The 27696-nt window shown below is 39.4% G+C and overlaps 1 protein-coding gene across 1 annotated transcript in view; it reads right to left on the bottom strand.

Annotated features, from left to right (window-relative positions):
- KDM3A (lysine demethylase 3A) overlaps positions 1–27389 on the bottom strand; it is an 86474-nt gene extending 59085 nt beyond the window's left edge. The window contains exons 1-2 of the mRNA XM_044663070.1: positions 27106–27389; positions 8187–8330 (exon numbers count right to left, since the gene is read on the bottom strand). Of these exons, the coding sequence (XP_044519005.1) occupies positions 8187–8330; positions 27106–27291 (330 nt within the window). The 5' untranslated portion in view covers positions 27292–27389. The remainder of the gene's footprint in view (positions 1–8186; positions 8331–27105) is intronic.
- Between the last annotated feature and the right edge of the window lie 307 nt (positions 27390–27696).

Raw genomic sequence — 27696 nt, 5'->3', positions numbered from 1 at the left:
TCAATTTTTCCCCCATAGACATACTTTAGCAAAGTTTAGAGAAATGGAGTTTTAACCCAGCTCTTCCACCTAGCAAGGACATAAATGGGGGGGGGGGGGGGATTTTGCTAATGCAATCTGTTTGTGTGAGTCTTAAAATTGATTGTGCACACTAGATTTTTGAGCAAAAATTTCAAAGAGAAAGCAAAATTCATAAAGAGGGTGAAGACTGAAGAAAATTTTGTAGCATCAGCAATATCCTCCTTACAGTGGCACTTGGCCAAAAAACAAGGCAGCTATAACATCTACTTTTCTTTTCACATTAGAAAAATGAAGACTAGCCATTGAACAAACAATCCCACCCAAAACAAATGAGTGACAGGACAAGCCTGTTGCTCCTTAAAAGGTCTGTTTGTGTAAGTGTCTGTTTTATCTGTGCCTGGGGCTAATCCATTCAGGCAGGTGCTTCCAAGTATTATTTTTTTTTTGTGCCATGCTTCTTCCTTTCATCTAGTCAATTTAAGGAAAAAGACTGAAACTGTAAAGTCTTCAGAAAAGACAGGTCGTCCCTTTTCTCTCTGTATTTCTAACACTGGACAGGTTGGAAGAGGACAAGATGAAAGACAAATTTAATAAAAAACTAATTAGACTTAAATTGTTATTCTTTATTAAAAATTTCTAAATTAGGATTTAAATGTTCTTATAAGTATTTTTATGAGATTTTTCAGGTGAATTGATAGATCTATGTAAGACTCTTCACAAAAGAGTAACTTTAAAATGACTCAGAGACTGCTTTTAAAGTTCCATTTTGACAATATACACAGAGACGGATACACTGTGGTAAAATCGAATGTAATGGACTTCTCTACTAGCAGCAATGCAATGACCCAGGACAACTCTGAGGGACTTATGAGAAAGAACACCATTCACATTCAGAGGAAGAACTGGAGTAGAAACACAGAAGAAAAACAACTGCCTAATCACATGGGTTGATGGGGATATGATTGGGGATATTGACTCTAAATGAACACCCCTAGAACAAATACCAATAATATGAAAATAGGTCGTGATCAATAACACATGTAAAACCCAGTGGAATTGTTCGTGACTATGGGAGAGGGATGGGGGAAGGGAGGGATAGAACATGAACCCTGTAACTATGGAAAACTGCTCTTAATTAATTAGTTGGTTAGTGAATTAATTAGTTAATTAATTAGGGTTTCAGGGTTTAAAAATAAAGTTCCAGTTTGTGGTGATTTTTTTTGTTTGTTTTCTAATAAACCCTTACCTTCTGTCTTAGAACCAATACTAGGTATTGGTTCTAAGCCAGAAGAGTGGTAAGGACTAGGCAATGAGGATCAAGTGACTTGCCCAGGGTCACACAGCTAGAAAATGTCTGAGGCCAAATTTGAACCCAGGACCTCCCCCTTCTCTGGACCTGACTCTACTTCTCTGGACCTGACTAAATCCACTGAGCTACCCAGCTGCTGCCACCATCCCCCATCCCTCATCCCCCGCCCACCCCCATTTGAATTTTAAGAACTGTTTTACTAATTTGTTCAAGAGAAATTCAGTAAAATTCAGAAGTTAAAAAAATAGTACAGAAAAAGTTAAGAATAAAACTCCTGGAGGCAGCTGGGTGGCTCAGTACATTGAGAGCTAGGCCTAGAGACAGATGTTCTAGGTTCTAATCTGGCCTCAAGACACTTCCCAGCTGTGTGACCCTGGGTAAGTCACTTGACCCCCATTGCCTAGCCTTTACCACTCTTCGGTCCTTGAACCAATATACAGTATTGATTCCAAGACAGAAGGCATGAGTTTTAAAAAAAAAACAACTCCTGGGAATTAAAATAATTTCCACAATTCATAACTTAAAATGAAATAAGTTTGCTATTAAATATTAAAGTAATATGCTGGATAATTAAAGACAGATTAGATTTCTTAACTGATCAAAACTCAGCAAAAACAACCAGTTCCACTTTTTGGTCAGCAAAATAATTCCAAAGCAATTTCAGTTTGCTAGTCTCTGAGACTGAAGTCTTTTGGTGTTACTCTGTAGAACTGGTTTTTAGTGTAGGTTACAAATTCTTTAAAAGATCTACCTAAAAATTGCACTTAAAAGAGAATGACAAACTTTATGCGGAATGGAAATGTAGTTTCTTTTTCCTGGTTAAGAGGCAGAACAGGAAAATCATAGACCACTTTAAGAGTTAAAAATAAAGTTGTAATCTATTTAACTCTTCTGTTGTTTACTGCTTTTAAATAGTCAACCAGAAGACACTGAGCAAGCCCCATTACTGATCCTACTACATTGGGACTCCCAGGATGAAGATAAATCCCAAATTGAACCCAGAGAAAGAAAAGTTTGTTTTAAATCAGTTACAGATTATTATCTTGACTGGTAGCTGCAAATGGACAAGAAGGGACATATGGTCATAGAAGAGAAATGTGGAGAAAGGGGCAACGGGATCTGGGTGGACAGCAATCAGGAAGAGAAGATGACACCAAGTGGAAAGACCTAGGTGACTAGAAGGATGGTGGCATCCTCAGCCATAAAAGGAAAGTTCAGAAAAGAAGTGACTGGGGAAGAAAGTTTACCTTTTCTACACACTGAGTTTAAGATGCCTACAGTACATCCAGTTTTAAATGTTCCAAAGGAAAGGAGCCCACATGTAGAAGTGGAGTTAAAAGGAGACATGGGCTAGCTGAACAGTGATGGGAGTGATATTTCCCCATAAGGGAGATAATGAAATCTATGGGAGTCAGTGACCTCACCAAGAATCTAGAGAAAAGAGTCCAGGTCAATCTAACACTATCCATCTACTACTGTGTGCCAGGGACACTGCTATAAGCCTTAGGGGGATGCAAAAAGAGGCCAAAAAAGTCAATACCCTCAAGGAGCTCATAATATAATGAGAGAAACAACAAACAAATATGAACAAATTAGCTCCATACAGGAAAAAAATGGAAAATAGGGAGTTAGGAAAGGCTTCCTATAGAAGATGGATTTTAGCTGAGGCTTGAAAAAAAGCCAGGAAACCAAAATGAGGAATGTATTCCAGGCACGGAGGACAGACAGAGAAATATGCCGAAAAGTAGGAAGAGCCAGGAAGCCAATGTCCTTAAATCAAAAGGTAGGAGTCGGAGAGTGAAGTAAAGATAAGAGGTGGCTGGGTTACAGGGGGCTTTGAACTACACTGGGGGAAATCACTCTACTAGTTAAATGGAGGCTGGATTGGAATGGAGAGATATATGGCATACAAATCCATCAATCACTACTGTAATAGTCCAAGCATGAGGTGTGATGGGGGCCAGTCAGCACCACATTGGGTGGCAAATATCCTAGAAGGGAATGTATTCAAGAGATACTGCAAAGATGCAAGAGCTAGTGAACTCTTTGAGAGCAAGGGATTTTTCGTATCCTAGAGCGTTCTCGTTCTCTCTCTCTCTCTCTCTCTCTCTCTCTCTCTCTCTCTCTCTATATATATATATATATATATATATATATATATATATATATACACACACATATACACACATATACATATATATGGAAGACTAAAGCATTCCTTCTGGTTCTCAATCACTCTCAATATAGACAATGCCAATGCAAACTGCCAACAAGTGGAAAATCCCATATTGAAGGAGAATCCACTCTATTTTTAACTAATTATAATTTGGGGGATGTTCTTTCTTATACAGAGTCAAAAAATCTGGTTTCCTAGGGGTGATTCATGTTCTCCTAAAGCCTTATCTAAAAATGTCATTTTCCTCGAATGTATCTAAAAAAATGAGGTAAATCCACCTGGAAAAGACTAACTTCAAAGTCAAGAACTAAAATATGAAAGTAGTTCTCTCCTAAAGGGGAAAAAAATCAGGACTGGTTATCATTAAGGATGATAGAGCGCACTGATCTGTCGTTACAGGACCTGGATTTGAATCCTGACTCTACTCTTGACTGTACGTATGAATGTCAAGCAATTGCTCTAAGCTTCAATTTCCCAACTGTAAAATGAGGAATTAGACTAAAAGATTTCAAAGGTCTCTTAAAGCTCTAAATCCATGATCCTAATTCAGAGAAAAGTTGATGGAAATTTAGGGGAAGAGCGAAGAACCACATAATCACAAAGAAGAGAGATATGGAAATGTTTTACAAAGTTAATACACATGATCATTTAAAAAATGTTTTTTCTTTTCTTCCTTTCCCTTCTCCTATATTCCCATAACCATGAAGAAGTTCATATATAGTCTATAGAATTAAAAATAAAAATAATTCAACAATGAAGGGTGGGGACATAGCAAAGTTATTAGGTAAAGGACTTAAGATGCCACTATATATGTGCAGTAATGAAATAGTGACAAGTACAATCAGAAGACCCATGGTCAAGTGAACAACTTGGACAAATGAGTGTATCTGAATTAGTTTCTCAACTTTCAAAATGAGGATGACGATAACATCTGAGCTACATATTTAGGAGGGCTGCTATAAGGATTGAAACATAATTATGGCTTTATATGCCATAAATAATTATATAAAAGAAAACTAATGATATGTTAATGAGACCATGAACACAGAAAAAAAAGAAAAATCTTTTAAAGGCAAAAATGCACGATATAAGGTATTTTCCTTTTTATAATAAACCTCATCAGATTCAAGTACCTATGAGTAAATGGTCACTTCGTATTCACATTTCCGTATGGCTTTGCCATGTCAGTTAGTACTTTTAAAAACAAATCTATGAACTTCTTCCAATTTTCAACTTGTATGACTTTTTTTTTTCAATGTTTTTGAGCTCTAATGTAAGTGCTCTCTCTGGCATCCTAAATCTGCTTCTGCCATCTTTCTGGGTGACTAATAGCTGGCTCCATTTCCCCTCTCCAGCCCCATCTCCTGATATGAAACCTGCAAGCATGTTGACATAGCATCTGACACCTCACTTGGCCATCCACTCAAATCTTTGGGCTCATTCTACTGCTATTCTCTGTATCCACCAGCAAAAAGACTGTCATCACACTAGTAAGCGATCTCTCATTTGATTCTCTCTTTTGTGAACTCCCCTTACCTGTTACCATTTCCTCTCACCCTGGTCTCTCCCCTTCAGCTCCTTCCCTCAATGTAGCCCACTGCTCTTAGGAATCTGGGGACCTGCTTCAATGTTGTCTTTACATACTCCGCTCCCTCATGAAAAGAATATAGAATATAGAGTCAGAGGGCTCTGCTGCTTCCATTCTCTATCATCTGGGCTTGGGGCACTCATTTAGCCTCTCTACAGCTCAATTTCCACATGACTAAAATAAGGGAATTAGGGAAGAAAAGAGGACAGTCCTCTAAAGGTCCCTTTTAGCTAACTGTATAACTATGACCCTCCACCGTATCTACTTTATACAACCTAAACTAAATAACCAACCTTGGAGTCCATCTTTTTTGATTTCACTTCTTAATTTGTCAAAAGGTAGGGGGGCTCCTCCACCTTTCAACGGCTTTACAAATTTCCTTCTGCCTGCTCTGGGAACTCCAATTATCACTTTCTCTGAGGAAGAGGTCATATGTATGGCAATCTAAGGGTGGGGGAAAAAGGAACATTCAAAAACCTCTCTCTACTAAAAGCTTCCATTTCACTAGCTCAAAAACATGTCCCAAATTTCTTTAAGACTCATTTAAGCCAATATCTCTTTAAAATATATTCGAAGAGGTAGCTAGGAAGCTCAGTAGATAGAAAGCCAGTCCTGGAGACAGAAGGTCCTGGATTCAAATCTAGCACAGACACTTCTTTGCTGTGTGACCCTGGACAAGTCACTCAATTGATTGTCCAGCCCTTAAGAGTCTTCTGCCTTGGAACTGATACTTAGTATTGATTCTAAGGATTTTAAGGGAGGAAAAGAAAGAGGAAGAGAGGGAAACGGCTAGGAGGGGAGCAGAGAGATTAAGTCTTATTTGTTCTTTCCTCAGATTCAGTTGCTATACTTATTTCATTCAGGGGCTAACAACCAACCAGCTGATAGTTACCTTGGAGACATAATTTTAGAATGTGGGTACCAACAGGGAATGGAAGACTTAGGTACCAAATTTTAAATAGGCAGAACACAACCTGACAACTACCTGAGACAGCAGGAGGGTAGGGAGGATGGTAGTTCATGCCTTCAATCACTGCTTTGGGAAGGGGGGAGGGGGGAAGGAAGAGTCCTGAGCTGCAATGAGTCTAAAGCTGTTAAGTGTATCAGCACCAAGGAGGGAATAAATATGGTGAGTCCCCAGGAGCAGGAGCAAAAGGCCCAAGTGAGAATAAGTTAAAGCTTCTGGGCTGATTTGTATTGGAAAACAGGCTATAGTTTCAATAAGAAAAAGAAGGGGAATGGAAAAGAGTTAGGAGGGTCCCCCTAATGACCCTTATATAACCTGCCCCAGTGCATGAACTCTAGCATCTCTGATCTCTCCCACTCTCCTTTTTCTGCCTTAAAGCAGGCACAGCTAGCCTATTCTAATGAAGCACCTTCCACCTCATTTCATTCCCTCCAATTATTCAGTCTTAAAGAAAAGAACAGGCTGCCTTCTCTGGCCCCAAAGCCTTACCTAGCCTTATCTCCCAGACAGTCCCCCATCAACCAAATTATATTGGCTATTGATCTAATCCTCTAGGTCTTTTTTATTCAGGCCCTAGGTGAGATGCAAAGTTCAAATAAAGCCCAGCTTCTTCATGGAATTCCTAGTCTAATTCATCCAAGGTCTCTATATTCTTTCCAATGGACATCTGAATCATTAAGCCTCTAAGAAGACCCAACTAGAATATACCTCCTTGCACATCCTACTCTCTAAAAATATGCTTAAAACAGAACAACCATCTGTCTCCCTTTTTACTTTCCTTTTTTTAAATTGATTTTTCTATTTTATCAAATTTGTAGGATTTTGGAAAGGAAATTTTAAGATTACTTAGTTCTCATTTTATAGTTGAGGAAATGAAGACCCATAGAAAAGAGCTCCTTCTGTTACATGCTCCTAATACAATGCTACTAATATTCCATTCTCTTAAGACTTCCTCCTCTACCCTTCTACTTTCCCCTAGTCCTTTACTAGCACCTACTGATTCTGCCTTTGTAATCTCCACCCTTGCAATTCCTTTCTACTCCTCCTGCCAAATCCTTTGGCCTTATCCTCCACCTCTCATGTCTACATCATGATATGAGTCTCCCAAGTTTCTCTGCCTTGAGTTTCTCTGCCCTGAATCTAACAGACTGTATCCTGTCACTTCCCTCAAGCACTTCTTTTATTTCCTCAAAAACTTCAGTGATACCCCCCCTATGTCTTTAACAAGAGTCTTCAAAGGCAGAGATATATACAAGTTTCCCTGCCCCTTTCTGTTTTATCCATCTACCACCTCACCCCAGCCCTACTCCTTTCCCTTTAGTATATTGTATTGGCTCACTATTCTCTATTCTCTATAACCCACAGCACCAATACTATCTAAATTCTACTTATCCTTCAAGGTCTACCATTAAGTTTTGCCTTTTCTACAAAGTTATCTGCAAACCTCTAAGAGATCATGCAGAGATTATGGTCCAGCTAAGAAGAGTACAGACTAGCTATGGGACAAGATGACCTCTAAAACTGACATTCCTTTCAATTCTGACCCTTATGAGCTGCCTTTATTCTGACCTCTGAAATCATACATTAATTTCCTTCATTCACTTCAACACTTCATTCAGAGCCAAAGAACTCCACAGAAAGGCAATCTATGCCAAAGCTTAGAAGGGGATCCTATATTTGGTTTACCTTTTCCATTCACCTGTCAATGTGTCAGAGAAGACTGGGGTAGGTTAAGTTCTTGAAGGCACACTTGCCACAGAAGCCCAACCAAACTTTTAAATAACATAAAACCAAGGTTTGACATTTGATAGTCTAAAATACTACAGTGAAAATCTGCCAGATTTCAAGAAACCATCAGAATTAAAACCTAGATTTCAAGAAGTCATGTGAAGCTAAAGTATTTTACTTAAGTTAGGGAAAATTCTAATTAAAATTATTTCCTAATACCTGATCCCCAAAATAAATTTACTGTTAACTAAAAAGAAAAAAATGTTCTTTGAGTCATTTTCACTTATATTCAAATTACAATAAAGGTATATTCAGGAAGGCAGTAGGTTAAACTGTTTTCAAATATCAATCTTCCCCTCCAAAATCAACTAGTAAAGTTCATAAGTCTTTTACTCACTATTGCAGGCCACTGCACAATCTCAGCAGATTTCCTCTCAGCCAAAACCAGGTTATGTTCTACTAAAAATGCCTTCCTTTGAAGACTATATACTTCTATCCATCTTCTCTTCTTCCATGATTCTCCATCAAATTCCACACATACCTAGGAAAAGGGGAAGAGAAAACTTAATTGAAACAGTAAAATATAAGCCAGTCAGCAGAGGAAAAAGTTCAAGACCCTAAGGTTACTGGTCTAATGCCATACCCTCAAATGTGTATTTCTCACTTTATTCTTCCCTTTTTTCCCCTCTATATCTATTAATGTAACAGATCTCCCTGATCGGGTTGAATAAAAAAAGTAAGCCAGGTTTTCTGGTCTGCAAAACATTCAAACTAGGAAAAATGACTCTAACTCATTTCAGTCAGTCAAATGAAAAAGTATCATCTTTGGTGCTACAAGTTAGACATACCATGAGATTTTCCTAGAACTTCCTACACTCTTTGAGACTATAGACTGTTATCTATTTTCTTCCCTTAGGCCTAGTACTATTGTATGGCATATGGCAGGATTTGGCAACAAGCATTTCCTGATAGTTAGCTAACAAATGCTGAAGCAAACTTGCAAGTCTTGACAACCTCACTGCCAATGGTTTTGAAAATCTTTTAATGTTTAATTTCAATGAGCTGAGAGTAGAGAAAGGACTGGCTTTGGGCCTCTCTTTGCCACTCCCTAGCTGTGACTGTGGGAAAATCACCTAAACCTAAACAGGAGTGAGAAGCCAATTCTGTAATCTCCTTAGGCCTCAATTCCTTCATATAAAAAAGTAGCAATAGTCTTCTCACCAACCTCAACACGAGGCACAGTGCAAAAAAACAACAACAACACTGCAATCAGGAACTGCCCAAGTGTTTGATTCAGAGCAATTGTACAAGGCTTGAGCTTCCCCTAAGGGAGTGCCTAATAAAATACTTATATAAGATTAAAAATTAATATCTAATACTCTTAAGTATATTTCATAAAATTTTATTAATAATCACTTAAAATAGAGGAAAGTAAAAATCATCAGTAAAGAGCAGTTTCCCAGACCGCTAACGTGAGAGAAGAGAGAGTGAGAAGGTGGAGTTACAGAAATTTTTATCTACAAAATGTAAGGATATAATGTGGGGATGAAAGAGGAATGCTGGGAAATATAGTTCAAGGGTACATAATTCTATTTACATACTTGCATGAATGAAGACTGGTGTCGAAAGCTGCCCTGCCTCTCTAATTTGTTAGTTTTGCTAAACTGTTTTGTTTTTCTCATTCTTTTTTTTCTGTGAGAATACAAAGGGAAGAAATATAGAAAAAGGAAGCTTATGTGAAAATAAAATGTAATGATTTTAAAAATTAAGTTAAAATACATGTACCTAAATTGCTTTGAGGAAGGTGATAAAAAATATTTTTATTATTATTTCATAGCAGGTTATTGTGAGGATCAAATTCCACGTGGGAATAAAGTGAAAACTAAACACACTACTTAAACATTTGTTGCTATTTCTAAAACACCAGCAATTTATCATGTAACTCAGGAAGCCACTGTACCTGTCAGCCATAAAGAGAAAGAAGTTGGATGAAATGAGCCTGCTAAGTCCTTCCAGTTCTCAAACTATAATGCCACTTCTACTTATAGTAAAAAGACAATCAAATATTTCCTGAACACTTAACCCTAGAAAGTCTTCCAAGTAGAAGTCATATAGTTATAGATTTGGAACTGGAAAAGCTATCAAGGAATGAGAATTTATTTTTCCTACACTGTATTAATTCCTTTAATATGGGAGAACTACTTTGTCTCTGTCTGTGATCTGTGTCAGAGGTACTATCTAATCTACTGCTTTTTGCATTTTCTTTGTCTTTGGGAATACCAAAGAATGTCTTCCTCTTTAAATAGAAGTCATTTCTTAATCAGCTATTACCAATTAAAGATACCTTGGCAAGGTCAAGGGAGGGGCTGAATAATGAGCTCCTAAAATCTAAAATCTGCCTGACCCAGCTCACATGGTTCCTGGTTTTAGAGCAATGACCATGGAGACCTATATCACTTTTATAAGTTATGATGCTGGCTTAACCAACAAATCTGATAAATAAACTTATATTCTTACCCCCAAATCAGTCTCAAGATAAAAATTTTTCCCTGACATAAGTGTAATCATAACAAGAGGTCAACTCTCAATTTACAGATATAACTGAGGCTTAAAAAGATTCAGTGACTCAACTGGGCCCATAAACGTATTGACTGAGGCAAAATTCAATCACATCTTTACCCTTACCTTCTGTCTTAGAATCAATACTAAATATCAGTTTTAAGACAAAATATTGGTAAGTTAGGCAATTAGGGTTTAGTGACTTGTCCAGGGTCACATAGCTAATAAGTGACTAAGGCCAGATTTGAACCCAGGACCTCCAATCTCTAAGCCTGGCTCTCAAACCATGGAGCCACTTAGCTGCCCCTGGGGAGATCCTTCTGTATTAACTTCTGTATTAATTAATTCTGTATTAATATTAACTTTACAACAAGTTTATAGAAGCCTCATTTCTCAAATATATGGAGAACTGAGTCACATTTACAAGAATAAAAGTCATTCCCTCAATTGACAAATGGTCAAAGGATATAAACATTCAGTTTTCATAAGAAATCGAAGCTAGGTATAGTCTATACTATAGATGCTCTATGTCACTGTTGGTTAAAGAAATACAAATTAAAGCAATTCTGAGGTATGACACCAAACTTATCAGACTAGCTAATATAAAAATAAAAATAACAAATGTTGAAAGAGATGTGGAAAAATAAGAAACATTAATGCACAGCTGAGAGAATTGCGAGTGGTTTGGAACTATGCCTACAGGGCTATAAAATTGTGCATACCTTTTGACCCAACAATACCCCTATACTAGGTCTATATCCCAAAGAGATTTAAAGAGAAAAGAATTTAAATGTTCAAAAAATAATTAATGGTAGCTCTTTTTGTGATAGCAAAGAATTGGAAATTGAAGAGATGCCCATCAATTGGTGAAATAGCTGAACAAGTTGTAGCATATGGTTATCCTATAAGAATGACACAAGCATGATGCTTTCAGAAAAACCTGGAAGATTTACAAGAACTGATACAAAGTGAAATGAGTAGAACCAGAATATTGTGCACAGTAACAGTAATATTGTATTATGATCAACTGTGAATAACTTAGCTATTCTTGGCAATATTAGCTATTCTTGGCAATACAAAGATCCAAGACAATTCTGAAGGACCTACGATAAAAAATGCTATTTACCTTGAGAGAAAGAACTGGTCAGTCTGAATGTAGATCAAAGCATACTTTTAGAAATTATTCTTAGTGGGGATATGATTGGGGATGTAGACTCTAAAGGATCACTGTAGTGCAAACATTAATAATATGGAACTAGATCTTGATCTAAATATGCATGCAAAACCATGTGGAATTGCTTGTTGGCTACTGGAGGGGGGTGGGAGAAGGAGAGAGAAAGAATATGATTCATGTAACCATGGGAAAATATTCTAAATTAAACAAACAAATAAATAAACAAGCTTTTGAAAATTATTCTTAGGTTTTTTGTTTGTATTTTCTTCTGCAACAAAGCTAATATGGAAATATTTTGCATGGTTATGCATATATAATTTATTGCAAGTTGTTTGCCTTTTCAAGGAGGGGAGAGGGAAAGAGGGAGAGTTTTGGAACTGTTTGTGCAATTAAGAAAAAAAACTTTTTTTTTTAAAGAAATTCATTAAGAGGTGAATGACTGGACCAGATCTGTATTTTTAGACTTCTTTGTCAGCTGGTGGAAAAATGGATTGAAAAGGGAAGTCTTGGAAGAAAAGTTTAGGAAGCTTACAAGGCTAAAAATGAAGTGGACCTTAATGAGAGTGTTGGCAATGTGAGGAGAGAGGAGATAGATTTAAGACCCACTGTAGCAGTAAAATCAATAAGACTTGGCAAACTGAATATATAGGGTTGGAGAGATGAGTCAGAGATGACTCAGAGGTTGTATAACTGAAGGATGGTTCATGATCTCACCAGAAAATAGTAGAGTTTGGGGTAGGATGAAATAATGAATTGTTTTGTAGTTTAAGATGCCTATGATACATCCTATCTGAAAGTTCAATAGGTCATTGACGATATGGGAATGAAACTCAAGAATTAAGGCTGAATATATAGGTGTTACCTTCATAGACATTAAAAATATAGCCCTAAGAGTTGATAAGATTACCAGGATAGAGAATAAAAAGAAAAGATGGCCCAGGACAATGTTTTGGGGTGTTCTCTACAGTTAGGGGGTAGAATATAGATGCCATCACCCTTGGTGCATGCACAACCATCCCATCATCCTGGTATCTTTTACTCCCATTTCTGCAGCTTGCTTCCACCCACCATGGACCTCCGCAATGTCCCACAATATGGCTTTCATTTTAATTATTCAAAGACTACTGTAATATTCTATATCTCATTGTCATACAGCATCACACCAAGAGAATTTATTTTGTTTCTGAATCACCTAGAACCACTTTTATAATTTCCTTAAAATAATCCAGTCTGCTCTCCTCATCTTCTTATTCAATTCTGGTTTTAAGCATTGTCCATCTGTGTGTCCCCAATACATACATCTCATCTCCACCTGCACAGATGAATAGTTTTAAATAGGCTGTCTACCCAAATGAACATCACAATTTGACAATTCTTCATCAATTTGGTTCTCTTCTATGTGGATGATCAGATCACACACTTGAGTGGTCACAGATGTCTTCCAGGAAGTTTTGCAAGATGCCAGGGACCAATGCAACCAATATCAACATTATCCACAAACTGAGGGGGTGGAGTGGGGTTAAGACCTCACCATTCACCAGGAATCACTCTTCAGGATTGGCTCTCCTCCTTCACATCTCAGATGAACACAGGCCTGCCTGTTTGATATCTTGCTTGATTGATGTTTATGAACAATTACTGAACAAGGTTATTTCTGCTATCTCTTTCAAGGAATCCAGAATAATTTTGATATCTGAATGGGAGATATCTTAGTAGAAAAAAGCCTTTAAGCAACATTTCTTTATAAAAAATTAGATTCTTTTTCCTTAATCAGTAGCAAGAACAGTAAGACCTTATCTTTCAACCAACTCTGAAATTATATGTAAAGTTGTATTCCACTTTTTTTAAACCCTTACCTTCTGTCTTAGAATCAATACTAAATATCAGTTTTAAAGCAAAATATTAAGTTAAGGGGTTTAGTGACTTGTCCAGGGTCACATAGCTAGGAAGACCAAACCCAACACCTTGAATCTCTAGGCCTGGCTCTCAATCCACTGAGTTGCCCTCTGTATTCCACTTTTTAATACTCATTACAAAAGCCTATTTCCCCCTCCCCCAATATGTACACACCAAGGATGAGTTCAATTTAGGTGTAGATTATTTTGATTAGAATAGGCACAAAACATTATTTACTGTTGTTCTCTTAAGTTCCAGTTTTGGTATTAGAAAGGTCCAAGATTTTTTCTATGCCTTTGATAGTTTCCCCTCAAGGTATCTAGCATACCAATTCCTTTTAATGTCTCACAATTGGGTCTCCTCCCTCCAGCATAAATCGGCTCTAAGGCTTTGTCCAATCTAGCTGCTTTTCCCATAGTTGGTTCCTCCTAGCATAGTAGTTTCATTGTTTGGTGCTTCACAGTTTGTTATAAGTCTTCACAGATCTTTTCCATTTTTCTTTGCTTGCTGGCCTATTTTCTTCCTTATTTACCTCTGAGATGCTGCCTCTTATTTAGATGTGCTGCCAAAGCTTTTAAAAAGTTGGTTTTACCCACTAATCCATCTTTCTGCTTTGAGACAATACTAGGCATAATCATCCATCATCCTTCATAACTTTAAAATGAGTTTATATTATAAATCTGTGTTGCCTTTAGTTGTCATCTGTCTCTACTAGACAATCTAGTCACAAGTGTGTTAAAGCAGCCAAAAAAGTTAATGCCATTTTGAGTTGGATCAGACACAGGGTCCATAAAGATGACCTGCCATAGTCACCCTGGCAGGGGCACAGAAAGAATACTATATTCAGTTCTAAGCACTGCATTTTGGGAATGCAGGTGAGATAGGTGAGAGCTTTCACTTAATACTGCCCAGAACCTAGCCACCACAATCACTTCTTGGTCCACTCTAAACCATGCTAACCAGCCCAACACACACACTTTTCCATTTTAGCTCCCCTATTGCCTTCCCCCACCATTTGAACATAACCACCTTGAAGGTAGACCAGCTTGCTTGTATTTGTATTGTTAGTGATTAACCCAGTATACTGGTACATAGTAACCACTTAATAAGCAGTGCCTCATGTCCCTAGGGGAACATTAGAGAGCTCCTCCCAGAGCTGCCATTTAAAAAGAATGGATAGGGAAACCATTTTATCATTTCCCCCCTGACTGCAGGACTTCATCAAGTCCCTTTACTGGATACCTGCATTCCCTTTCACCCTTCCTCCTTTTCTCTCTCCATACACCACCCCCTTTTCAACATTTTAAATGTTTTCTTCCTTATTAAGACTGGGAGCTCCTTGAAGTCAGGGACTGTCTTTAGTCTTTCTTCATATCCCCAATACCTGGCAATGCCTAGCATACAGCAGATGCTTAATGTTTTCTGCATTAATAAACATTTTTTCAATCATCCAGGATGATAAGTAGCCAAGATGGTGACAAACCTTAAATGTGGATCTGTTAAAGTTAAAAGCTATGAGAAAAAAACCTTAGGAAAGGGCATGAAAACTGTGAAGCAAAGGTAACCAAAAACTGGAGAGTTAGAAAAGGGATCTTAGTTCCTTCTCTCTCCAAACTCCTACAAAGGCATTCACCTAGAAGGTGAATTAGAATTGTTCTGCATGGGCACTCAAACTCAAAATAAAAATGTAGAAAGTGCCCAGACAAGTACAGTTAGGCCTGCCAAAGGAAAGGAAAGCTTCCACAAATAGTTTGCTGTTCCCTATCACCTGTAGGTCTTTCAAGTAAAGCCTAGAAGACTGCTTTTTTGGTATTTCCAAGACACCTTAATTTCTTTTGCTTCTAAATACTTTTCTTGATTGTTTCTCCAGCCCCATCTACCAGTGGCCTCTAAATCATCTTGGATTTTATGTTGTACATATTTTGCAATTACTTATTTTGTGAATGTTCTTTTTCTAAGTTAAAATGGAAGCTTCTTGAGGGCAAGGGCTAATCAAGTTTTGTCTCTGTACCCCAGCACTGTATACAAGAAGCACTTTATAATGATCAAAGGGCAGCTCAAATAAGGTAGTCTCTAAGAAAATTTGCAACCTTGACAATCTTATGTATGTTTTAAGAATCTATTAATGATTTGAATACAAAACATGGTAGAAGTTATCAAGAAACACACAAGCTCCATTTAAAAGAAACTACAGGAATTTAAAATGATTAAATGTAAGGGGAGATATTTCGAAATGGGATACTCAACATAACGATAACAATGCTGCAATGACAGGCTATTGGTGACATTAAAAAAGGGGGGGAGAGGGAATGGACTAGGAAAATCATTTTGGGAGGAGTATAGGAATGAGCTGATCCCAAGATAACCAAATAGACGCATCCAGTAGGCAAGGGAAAAGAATGAAGTTATCCATAGATAAGAATCAAAGGCACAAAAGTATTCCAAGAAAGACTTCAGAAATAAAAAGAAAGAAATGCTTAAAATCCAGAGTGCTGGTTGTGAGACCAACAGTGGGAGGAAGAGCAATCAGCCTCTCTGGACTACTTTCATAATCTATAAAATGGGGGGAATAATACTTGTCTAGAGGCAGCAGGGAAAAGTGGATAAAGAGCTGGTCTTAATCCAGACTCTGAAACACTGGCTATGTATTGTTCAGTTGTTTTTTCAGTGGTGTCCAACTCTTAGTAACTCCATTTGGAGTTTTCTTAGCAAAGTTACTGGAGTAGTTTGCCATTTCCTTCTCCAGCTCATTTTTACAGAAGAGAAAACTATGACAAAGATGAGTGACTTGCCCAGAGTCATATAGCTAGTAAACGTCTGAGATCAGATTTGAACTCAGAAGATGAATCTTCTTGACTCTAGACTCAACATTCTATCTACTGTGACATCTACTTTCTTTGTGACTGGCTATGTGACATAGGAGCAAATCTTTTAACCATTTTTGTGCCAACTCTCTAAGACTATATGTTGCAGTCTACCAGGAAAGATTGTAAAGAGGGCATTTCATCATTATACCAATGAAAATACAGGTCCAGTCCTTATACTTTAAGGGTGAGAATAATTCTAAGTCTTAAAGTGATAGATACAAATATATAACAAAATTCTGAGATACCCGTATATAGTTCAGAGAAGAATTTTTGAAAGTACTAGGAAAAAGTTTAAAATTACAATAATATCAGGAAACTACATTCAGATAATCTTCAGCAGTGTCAAAATGCTTTTGAGATGTCAAAAAAGCCTTCAGATTTAGCTAATTTGGATTTGGTTAGAATGGGACATAGAAAGAACATCCAAAACAGGATGATGAGAGACCCAGACTCTAGACCTGATCCTGCCTCTTAACTATAAATTATTGGTCCAAGATCACATGATATCTCTCTGGACTACAGTTTCCTCACTAGTAAAATTAAGGACCTGGACCAGAAATTACATACAATGAAGGGGGGGGAAATTACCAGTAGTGTCAGAGCATTTCTCTAAAATATTTCTTTTGCATTAATTCACTAAACTATTACCACAAAAAATAAATAAATAAAAAGGTGACCAGGCAAATATCAGGAAACAGTCAGGGAACCCAACAACCTCCAACTAGGAAAAAATGAGCATCATTACACAAAGGGTAAGAGAGACACATGGTCGACAAGAATAGGCAGTAGCATTTAACAAAGGACTTCCAAAAAAGATATTGAGGAAATGAAGGATTAAAAACAAATTAAAGAGGGCAGCTGGGTAGCTCAGTGGATTGAGAGCCAGGCCTAGAGATGGGAGGTCCTGGGTTCAAATCTGGCCTCAGACACTTCCTAACTGTGTGACCCTGGGCAAGTCACTTGACCCCCATTGCCTAGCCATTACCACTCTTCTGCCTTGGAGCCAATACACAGTATTGACTCCAAGATGGGAGGTAAGGGTTTAAAAAAAAATAAAGAGAAAGAAAGAGAAAGAAAGAAAGAAAGAAAGAAAGAAAGAAAGAAAGAAAGGAAGGAAGGAAGGAAGGAAGGATGGGCAAGTTCAAAAAAGAGAAGAAGGCTCCCATTGGCCTTATGGAAAGAGAGGGATAAAAACTGTACAGGATGCATATGCAAGGATTAAAAGGAATATGCAAATTGTGTCTCACCAATCCTTAGAAAATCTTTTAGGAAACTGATAAAAGCATGGAGTGGGCATCTTTGATCAAGTTTACAAACAAGAATAGGCAAGCTTTCCCCCCAACAAAGCTCTATAGCAAACCACATCTGATTCAACAGTACTAGGCTTCCTGCCTCAGAGAATACCTGATCTTACTGTGCTTACTTACTACAAATAAGCATTTGATTGGGCAGAGAAAAAGACTCTCTCCTCAAACATTCCCATGAATATGTCAAAAATGATACAAAAGGGAGAAGCAGCTAGCTGACTCAGTAGATGGACAGCCAGTCCTGGAGATGGAAGGTTCTGGGTGACCCTGGGCCAGTCATTTAACCCCCATTGCCTAGCCCTTACTGCTTCTTCTACCTTGAAACCAATACTTAGTATTGATTTTAAGATGATACTTAGTATTGATTCTAAAAAGATACTTAGTATTGATTCTAAGAGGATACCTAGTGATTCTAAGATAGCCAGTATTGATTCCAAGAAGATACCTAGTATTGACTGAGACAAAAGGTATAGACAAATCATATATATGAAAGGTCTACAAAGATGTTAACAATATAACATCATTCAGACAACCCTATATTAATATCAAGATAAAATCTAAAACAGTAACAAGACGTAGAGATATATAAAACAAGGATTAACCACAGGCATAAAATACTTCCTATGAGCCAAACAATGTAAATACATTAGGAACACAAAGAGCTTCCATTGTAATGGAGGAAGACAACAAAGGGGAGCTGGAAGGGGATGGGATTGGGGTGTGGGAATGGATGGAATGCCAGGAAGCTGCATAGAGGCCTAGTTACAGGCAAAATAAGGTACAATGCTCAAATATCAGATGTATATGAGAGAGGGAGAAGTAGAGAGAGGGAAAGACAAGAGACTGAGAAACAGAAAGAGAGATAGACAGACACAGGCCAGCACAGAGATCAAAGGTGTCTTAACATGTTACTGGGAAGAGTGGAGGACAAGTACAAGACCAACGAAGCAGCTAAGTTTCCTTTCTGCTTTGGCCCAGCTGATGTGACAAAAGGAAAACTAATGTGGTAAAGGAATCTGGAGTGTAAAATTTATAAACCAACATAAGTTAGATGGACAAACAGAAGATGGAAAGACTAAACACTGACACCTTGACTGTCAATAAACATAAATGGATGGGAATAGCTGAATTTAATACAGGTGATCACTATATATAGTACTGTGGGCAAAAATTCCTTAGAAGAAATAGAGTAGCCTTCATAGCCCATAAAAGGATGAGAATAGCAGTATTGGGATACAATCTCAAAAATGACAAAACACAAGTATGTCTAAACCCAAGGCAAACCATTCCACATCATGGTTATAAAAGTCTCTGCCTCAATCAGTGATGCCAAAGAGGCCAAAGTTGATCAGTTCTATAGTTTTGTAAAGTTCTATAAAGACTTACAACATCTAGAAACAAAGCCAAAAAAAGATGTCACATTCATCATAAAGAACTGGAATGCTAAAGTAGGAAACCAAAAGATAACTGGAGTAACAGACAGGTTTGTCCTTGGAAGTATAAAATGATGCAGAGTGGAGACTAATAAAGTTTTGTCATGGTAACTCATGGGTCCTGGCAAACACTCTTATTCAACAACCCAAAAGGTGACTCTACATATGGGCATTACCAGATAGTCAATATCAAATCAGACCGACTATATAGCTGGCAGCCAAAGGTGAAAAAACTGTCAGTTAAAACAAGACCTGGAAAGGCACCTGGGTGATTCAGTGGTCTGGTGTTTAGGAGAACCTGGGTTCAAATCTAACCTCAGATGCTTCTAGTTGTGTAACCCTAGACAAGGTCCTTAACTGCCTAGCCTTTACCACTCTTCTGCCTTGGAACTGATATTTTTCAAGTCTAAGACAGAAGGTAAGGGTTTGTTTGTTTGTTTAACTAAAACTAAGCTCTAGAGCAGGGGTTGGCAACCTTTTTGGCCATGAGAGCGATAAACGCCACATTTTTTAAAATGTAATTTCGTGAGAGCCACACAGTGCTCCCAGTGCGCTCCTATAACAGCGCCTGAAAAAAAATGGACTTTATGGCTCCTGCAGAAAGAGACTTACGTTTCCAACCCCTAGAGCAATGGCTTGGATCCTAAAGCTTCTTACTACTTAAAGAAAGTAGGGGGCATGGGTTGAGGTGGACAATGATGGGGGATGTAGACTCAAAACTACCACACCAATGCAACTATCAACAATTTGGAAATAGGTCTTGATCAATGACACATGTTAAAACCAGTAGAAATGCATATCGGCCATGGGGGGGAGCTGGGGGTGGTGAAGGGGAAAGTAAAGAGCATAAATCATGTAACCATGTTAACTTTTCTAAATAAATATTAATAAATGCTTAAAAAAAAGTAGGGGAAAATATCAGACTGTATAGGTATGATCTAATTAACATCTCATATCAATTTGAATTGGAAGTGATGAACAGATTTAAAGGATTAGATCTGGTAAACAAAAGTGAAGAACTAGAAATAGAGGTTCACAATATGGTACAGTAGATAGCAACAGAAAACATTCCAAAGAAAAAGATCAAGAAAGCAAAATAACTATCTGAGTCTTTACAAATAGTTGAGGAAAGAAGATAATGGAAAGGGACGAAAAAGAAAAAACACACACAATTAAATGCATAGTTCCAGAAAATAGCAAGAAGAAATAAGGTTTTCTTAACTGGGCAATGCAAAGAAATAGAAGAAAGCAAAAGAATGGGAAAGAAATCGCTTCAAGAAAATGTTTCATGCCAAAATGGATATGATAAAAGACAAAAGCAACAGGGTCTTAACAGAAATAGAAGAGATTAAGAGGCAGCAAGAATATACAGAACTATACAAGAAAGAACTTAACATCACCATTTACCAGGATTATTGAGCTAGAGCCAGACATGCTGGAAAATGAAGTCAAGTTGGCCCCTTAACAAGTTGTGGTGGGGGCAGCTGGGTGGTTCAGTGGATTGAGAGCCAGACCTAGAGATGGGAGGTCCTAGGTTCAAATCTGGCCTCAAGACACTTCCTAGCTATGTGACCCTGGGCAAGTCACTTAACCCCCATTGCCTAGCCCTTACTACTCTTCTGCCTTGGAGCCAATATGAGTATTGACTCCAAGATGGAAGGTAAGGGTTTAAAAAAAAAAAAGTTTTGGTAACAAAGCAGCTGGTGAAGTTGATGGAATTCCAGCATAACTATTTATAATCCTAAAAGATGGTGATATGCAAGTGTTGTTCTCAACCTGCAAGCAATTTGTAAAACTCAAAAGTAGCCACTGGATTGGAAAATATCAGTTTACCTCCCAAACCTATAGAACAGTGTTGGTGAACATTTTTGAGGTCAGTGCCCAAAGTCTAACTTCAAGCTGCCTGTGAGTCTCCTGCCTTACCCCAGATGGTGGAGGGAGGGAGGGAGGGAGGAAGTGCTCACATTGGACAGCTGGACAGAGGGGAAGGGCATATAAAAAAAATGTCCTAGGGGGCTGTGGAGAGGGGGAATAGAGCAGCCCTCTCCACATCCTGCCCTAGCCAACAGGGTTATAGAAGGGCAATGCCCAAGAGTATTCAACTTACTAAATGATTGACTGCACTTATTTCACCTGCTAAGGGTTATGCTTAAGATTCTACAAGCTGGTTTCAGCAATATATGAACCAGTTATTACCAGAAAAGCAGGCTGGCAAAGGAACTTGGAGACCAAATTGCCAGTGTTTTTTTCTAGATAATGAAGCAAAGGAGTTACAGAAAAACATCTACTTCTACTTCACTGACTACACTCAAGTCTTTGTGTGAAACACAATGAAATGTGGAAAGTCCTCAAAGAGATGGGAGTACCAGATCACCTTACTTTTCTCCTGAGGAACCCATGTGACTATCAAGAAACAACAGTTAGAAACTAACATGGAAACGATTGGTTTAAGATTGGGAAAGGAGTATGCAAAATGTAGGGCTGGATAATGAAAAAAAAAATTTAGGTTGCTGGGAGAAATCTCAACAATCTGATGTACAGATAATACTGTTTTGATGGCAAAAGAATTAAGACTCTTGATGAGGATGAAAGAGGAAGAGTGTAAAAGCTGACTGGCTTGAAGCTTAACATTAAAAATTAAATTAATAAATTAAAACATTAAAAAAAAACTAAGATCTTGGCAACTGGCCCCATTACTTCCTGGCAAATAACGGGTGGAGAAATGGAAGCAGTGTCAGATTTTATATTCTTGGGCTCCAAGATCACTGCAGATGGCTACTGCAGCTATGAAATTACAAGACGTTTGCTCCTTGGAAGGAAAGCTATGGTAAACTTGCACAGAATACTAAAAAGCAGAGATATTACATTGCAAGAAAGGTCCATATTGTCAAAACTAGGTTTTTCCTGTAGCACTGTATGGTTGTAAGAATTGTAAAAGGAAAGCTAAGAACATAGAACTGAGTCTTTGGAATTGTGATACTGAAGAAGACTTTCAATAGTCCCTTGGACAGCAAGAAGATCAAATCAGTCAATACCTAAAAAAATTAATTTAAACTATTCACTGGAAGGTCAAATACTAAAACTGTAGCTTAAATACTTGGCCTCTGGGTGAACTTCTGGTGGCACCTTTATGAGAGGACATGGACCAAATTCATACATAATCGCAGTCAGAGATGGGAAGTGATTGGCACTACTGAAAAAACCTATCTAAACCCATCTGATCACCACTTTGCCAGGATAGATAAAAATATTCTGAATATGCATAAAATTAAAGAACTTTGAGAACTGTTTAGAAAGTCTGTCATCTCCAAAGTTTCTTTATCATTTAATCAAACAAAATAGACACAACTACATATAACAAATGGACTAGATCAGTGATGGCAAACTTATGGCATAGTTAACAAAGATGGCATGCAGAGCACTCTCTGTGGGCAGGTGGCCACTCTCTCCACCCTACCCCAGTTCATTACTAGAAAGGAAGAGGGACTAGGATGGAGCTGTTCACCTCTCCCAGTTCTCCACTGTGCCTGAAGACAATTTTTTCACATCACCCACCTCTCTGCCCAGCAGACCAATGGGAGCACACAGGTGGCAGAACTAGAGGGTAGCAGAGTGCTAGGGCCACTCCCCTACTCTACACTAGCTGAGGGGGTGGGAAGCGCCCAGCACTGGAGGGGAGGGCCATGGCACCCAATCTGGGAGGGGGGGGGGGCAGGCACAGAACTCCATCTCTAAAAATTCACCATCACTGGACTAGATGGACTCTCAGATCCCTTCCTCCTCTTAAGTCTATGATCTCATCAATTAAGAAGTTCCCTCCAACAATGCAGATCCCATGAAATCTATTCTGTGAGACCTTTGTCCAAGACCCCTCCCCATCAAAGCAGTAAGCTTTTGTGATCACTTAACTTCTGTCTGTCAGTTTCCTCATTTTTAAAATACTCCTACCTCCTAAGGTTGTTCTGAAAATCAAATTAATAGATCTGTAAAGCATTTGTTAAACCTTGAAGTACTACAAAAATGCCAGCTAATAAATCTATTTCTCAGTAGTGACTATCATGCTAATCCAATGATATCCTCATCTATCTTCTTATGTAACATGTTGACATTACTTTGAGACACTTTTATTTTGTAAAATTAGCTCAAATACACAGATCAAAACTGGGATGACCATGTTCAACACAGTAAATCTGTCAGGTAAAATAGCTAACGTTCAACTACAATTCAACTATGTTTCTTAAGTGTTCTCCCTACCCCCTGGCCAGGATGGTGGACTCTACGCAGTCCACTTCTGTCACCAATTAAAACCTAGCCCTTTGAAAATAGTTATTACATGTATATGGAAAATAAAATATTTTAAAAAATAAAATAATCGGAGTAAAAGCCTTAAAAAATACAAATCTAGGGGGCAGCTGGGTAGCTCAGTGGATTGAGAGCCAGACCTAGAGACAGGAGGTCCTAGGTTCAAATCTGGCCTCAGACACTTTCCAGCTGTGTGACCCTGGGCAAGACCCCCATTGCCTACCCTTACCATTCTTCTGCCTTGGAGCCAATACACAGTATTGACAAGATGGAAGGTAAAGGTTTAAAAAAAAAAACAACACATCTAGTCCCTCAAGCAAACTTAATACACCAAGACACAAGGCTGAAAGCTCATAGAGATCATGCATATCTCTTATTCATCTTGCCAGCATTCAAAAAGAGTCCTTAAATATAGAATAGTCTTCATATTTGATTAGTTGATCAAATCAACGGGATCAAACTGATCAGTTAGATCACCCAGATGCAACACTAGAAGACTGATTTGGGGAATTGTTTAATTGGAGAAGGCATGGGCAACTAGAAAGGGATCTTAAACTAATTTGCCTTCATACCAAATGAAAAATAAATGCTTTTAGGAGCACAGATCAAATGGATAAAAAGAGGAAAAAATAAAACAAGAAGTGTAGTGCAAAGAATGTGATTTTATATACTCTAATACCTTGAAGACAAAGGGCTAGGCACTCAATATTTCATGTCTTCTCTAAAATCCATCCTCCAACCAACTGCCCATGTCATTCCTAAAGCACAGATAGACCTTTCAAGTCAATTCCCTGATCAGAAAGTTCCCAGTGGCTCCCTATTATCTTTAGGATCCAAAACAAACAACTGTTTGGCCCTAAAGATTTCCTGGTACTAAAATTCCCTGAAGGTTGTCAACTTTCCTCTCAGTCCTTGAATGGATAGTATCCCTAACCTCACCCCATCTTGAAATCACAAGCTCTTTTTTTCAAGGTTCAGCTCAAAAGCCACCTCCTATACTCATGAAACCCTTCCTGTCTTCATCCAGTTCCACCCTCAAGCCCTTTACATATTATATGTACATGCAGCAATCCACACAAATGGATTTCCCATCTCACTCTCCACTAAGACTATTCCTAACCTTTTCTTCTCTCTTCAAGTCTCCCATCACTTCTACCAACCTCCAACTCCCAGATAAGGAAATTCTTATTTTACTGAGGAAATAAGGGGATATTTGATCAGAACTCTCCTCCCATTCTCTTTCAACTCAAAAACCTTAGACATATCCCCCCATTTACTCCTCCTTTCCTCTAGTTTCTGACAAATAGATGGTCCTTCTATCACTTCTTAAGTGCCCTTGATTCCATCCTATTTAATTTCTCCAGTAGATTTCATCCTCATTCATCCATCCATCTTTTCTCAAAATTTCAATCTCTTCTTATCTACTCAATTCCTTCATTACTGACTCCCAAAATCTCCAGGTCTCTCCCATTCTTATAAAATCTTCTATCATTTTATATAGTAAGATACTACATATCATATTTGATATTTTATACCTCTCCTTTCAACAAAACTCTTTGGTGAAAAAAAATCTGTACTTGCCTTTGCTTCCTCTCCTCTCTCCTCAATCCTTTGTAATCTGGATTTAAATCTCAAATGCTCTCTCCAAAATAATCAACAACCTCTTAACTGTCAAATTAAATTCCCAGTCCTCCTACTGAAACAGCACTGTTAACTCTCACCTCCTCCTGGATCCTCTTCTTCACCAGATTTTCCTGACAGCCCTCTCTCCTAATTTTCCTTTTTCCTACCTGTCTGACTCTCTTCTCTCTTGGAAACTTCAACACCTCTCAAGAGTTTAACTATCTCTATGCAGATGACTCACAGATCTATATATACTTAGCCCCAGTTCCACCCTCCCTCCCCCACCAAGTTTAGTCCTTGTCAAACTAGATGTTCTGAAGAAACCTAAAACTCACCATATCCACAACCAAATTCATTATCTTTCCTCAAAAATAGTTCCCTCTTCTAAAGGTCACCATTTCTATGAAAGGTAGTACCACCAAATTTCCAATCTCCTAGGTTTGTAACTTCAACATTATCCTTTTTAATTCCTCTCTTAGCAAATCACTTTCCAAAACTAACAGTTTTTAACTTAAATTTAAGGGTTTCATCTTACTCTTTCTGACTCTAAGCTATCACAGGCTCCCATTACTTCTGGTCTAGATTATTGCAAGTCTCCTAACTGGTCTCCTACCTTAATAAAGTCCCTCTCCACAGAGGTCCATCCTCCCCACTTAGGCTAATGTGATTTTCCTTAAAACATATCTATGTATTACTTCCCTACTTTTAAAGCTCTTCCTTCACAACCTGGCTCTAACCAAACCTTTGCAACTTCATTGGTCATGACTCCCCTATTCAATTCTTTGTCATAACACTCCACTTCAAATTCATAGCGGCTAGCCCAAAATTCGCAGCTTCAAGCATTATCTTCTACATGAAAACCTTTCCTGATCCCCCAAGTACTATGATCCAAAAACTTCGGCTGAACTGCTTTGTATTCATTCACTTCATAGTTATGCTGTAAGTATATTTATATGTAATTTTTGGCAACCCCCATTAAATAATGGCCAGCCTTCATAGAACACCTTAAGGTTTTCAAAACACTTTGGATATTGTTTCATTTGAATATAAACTGTGAGTAAGGATTCTTTGTATCTTCAGTACCTTTCAAAATGCCTGGCTTATTGTAGTAGGGGCTTAGTATCAGGAACTGTCCCCCCAAACCCCCATTCAGGGTAAACTTTTTTCTTTTCGTCTTTCTCTTGCTAGTGTCTAGCACAGTCCTGACATGTGGTAGTTACTTAACGTTTGATTGACAAAGCACCCAAGACACTATGGACATAAAAATAGAAATGCCTTTTTTTTAAATTAATTCTGGTTTGACGATGACAGAAAGTTATTTTCTCCCGCTTAGTCTGCCATTTAAAACATCCTGAAATTCCAATTGTGACTGTTTTTACTTTTAAAACTGTGTTTAGATGTTCAAGTAGGAGAAAGTTAAAATCTCCCTTTGGATAGAAGCTTCTTCCAAAGTCATCACTTCGGGAAGCCTGTAAGAGACACTTAGAGCAGCTATTTTTTGCACAAAGGAGTCTTTGTTGCTACAATGGCTCCGACTCCGTTGTGTTCCAGAGAACCCTTTCACACCAATGACTCCATTAGAGACAGCCAGAATTCACTCTTCTTGGTAGAGTGCAGACTGAGATCAGGTTCAGAGCTCGGTTCAGGTCAATAGCACGGGGACGATTTGCTCCCCCACAGCCCCCGCCCCCCAGCCGTGGCCAGGAGATCTCAAAGTGGGACACTTCCAAGCCAATTCTGCAGCTCCCCATCCACGGGGCAGCTCCACCTCTGCTCCACCATATGTGGGCAAATTCCACACCCACCTATAGACTCAACCTATGCAATCAGGAACCCACCCCTGACCCACCATATATGGACAAACGCCCACCCCAACACACCGAGCACGACCAAACTCCGCCCCCTAAAGTCATGCTTAATCTCCCCACGCCTCCTAAGTTTATCCCTGACCCCCCCAAAAAAGCCCCCCCCAACGCCCTTCAGGGCAAGTCCCCGAGGAGAAAGCCTCGGGGCAGTCCGTTTCCCGACCCAGGGTTCGAGGCCGGATCGGGCGGCGGCGCGCGGACTCGGCCGGACAGCGGACGCCCCCGGGCGGCCCGAGTAACTGACACGCGCGGCGCGGCCCGGCGGTCCCCTCCCGCGCCTAGCCGCTCACCTTCAGGTCCTTCTTGGTCACGTCTATGTGGGACACGGCCCGGATGGTGCCCGACACCCAGGGCCACTCGTCCACGCGCTCCACTTCGAAGCTGTGGCCGCTGCCCCCGCACTCCTTGGAGGCCGATACGCTAAGGAACCTCTTGCCCACCAGGACGGGCCAACTTTCCCCGAGCGTGAGCACCATGGCCGCGGGCGGGCAGGGGGCGTGCGGGCTCAGCTAAGGCTCCGCACCACCGCCGCCGCCGGCTCCCTTTAAAGACAAACAAGGGGCGGCGGGCGGCGCGGGGGCGGCAGGGAGGGCCGGAGCGGAGAGGGGGAGGGGACGGCAGGGAGCGGCCGTCAGGAGGGCCGCCCGGAGGAGGCGGCCCCGCAGCCCCCGCCCCCGCCCTGGGCGCCGCCCCACCCACGCGGCCTTTAAAACCGCCCCGGGGGGGCGGCGGCGGTGGCGGCGGCCCCGGCCCCGGGGGAGGCGGCCAACGGCCCCGCCCTCGCACCCCGCCCTTTCCAGGCAGTCCCTCCCGCCCCGCCCGGCCCGGGCCCCGCCAGGGATTTACCAGCCGGCGGCCCGCACCCTAGCCCTCCTCCACCG

Source organism: Gracilinanus agilis, chromosome 2 (genome assembly GCF_016433145.1).
Source record: "Gracilinanus agilis isolate LMUSP501 chromosome 2, AgileGrace, whole genome shotgun sequence".
NCBI classification, from domain to species: Eukaryota; Metazoa; Chordata; class Mammalia; order Didelphimorphia; family Didelphidae; genus Gracilinanus; species Gracilinanus agilis.
Note: the sequence above shows the minus strand (reverse complement) of the source record. Positions and strands in the feature narration are given on the sequence as shown.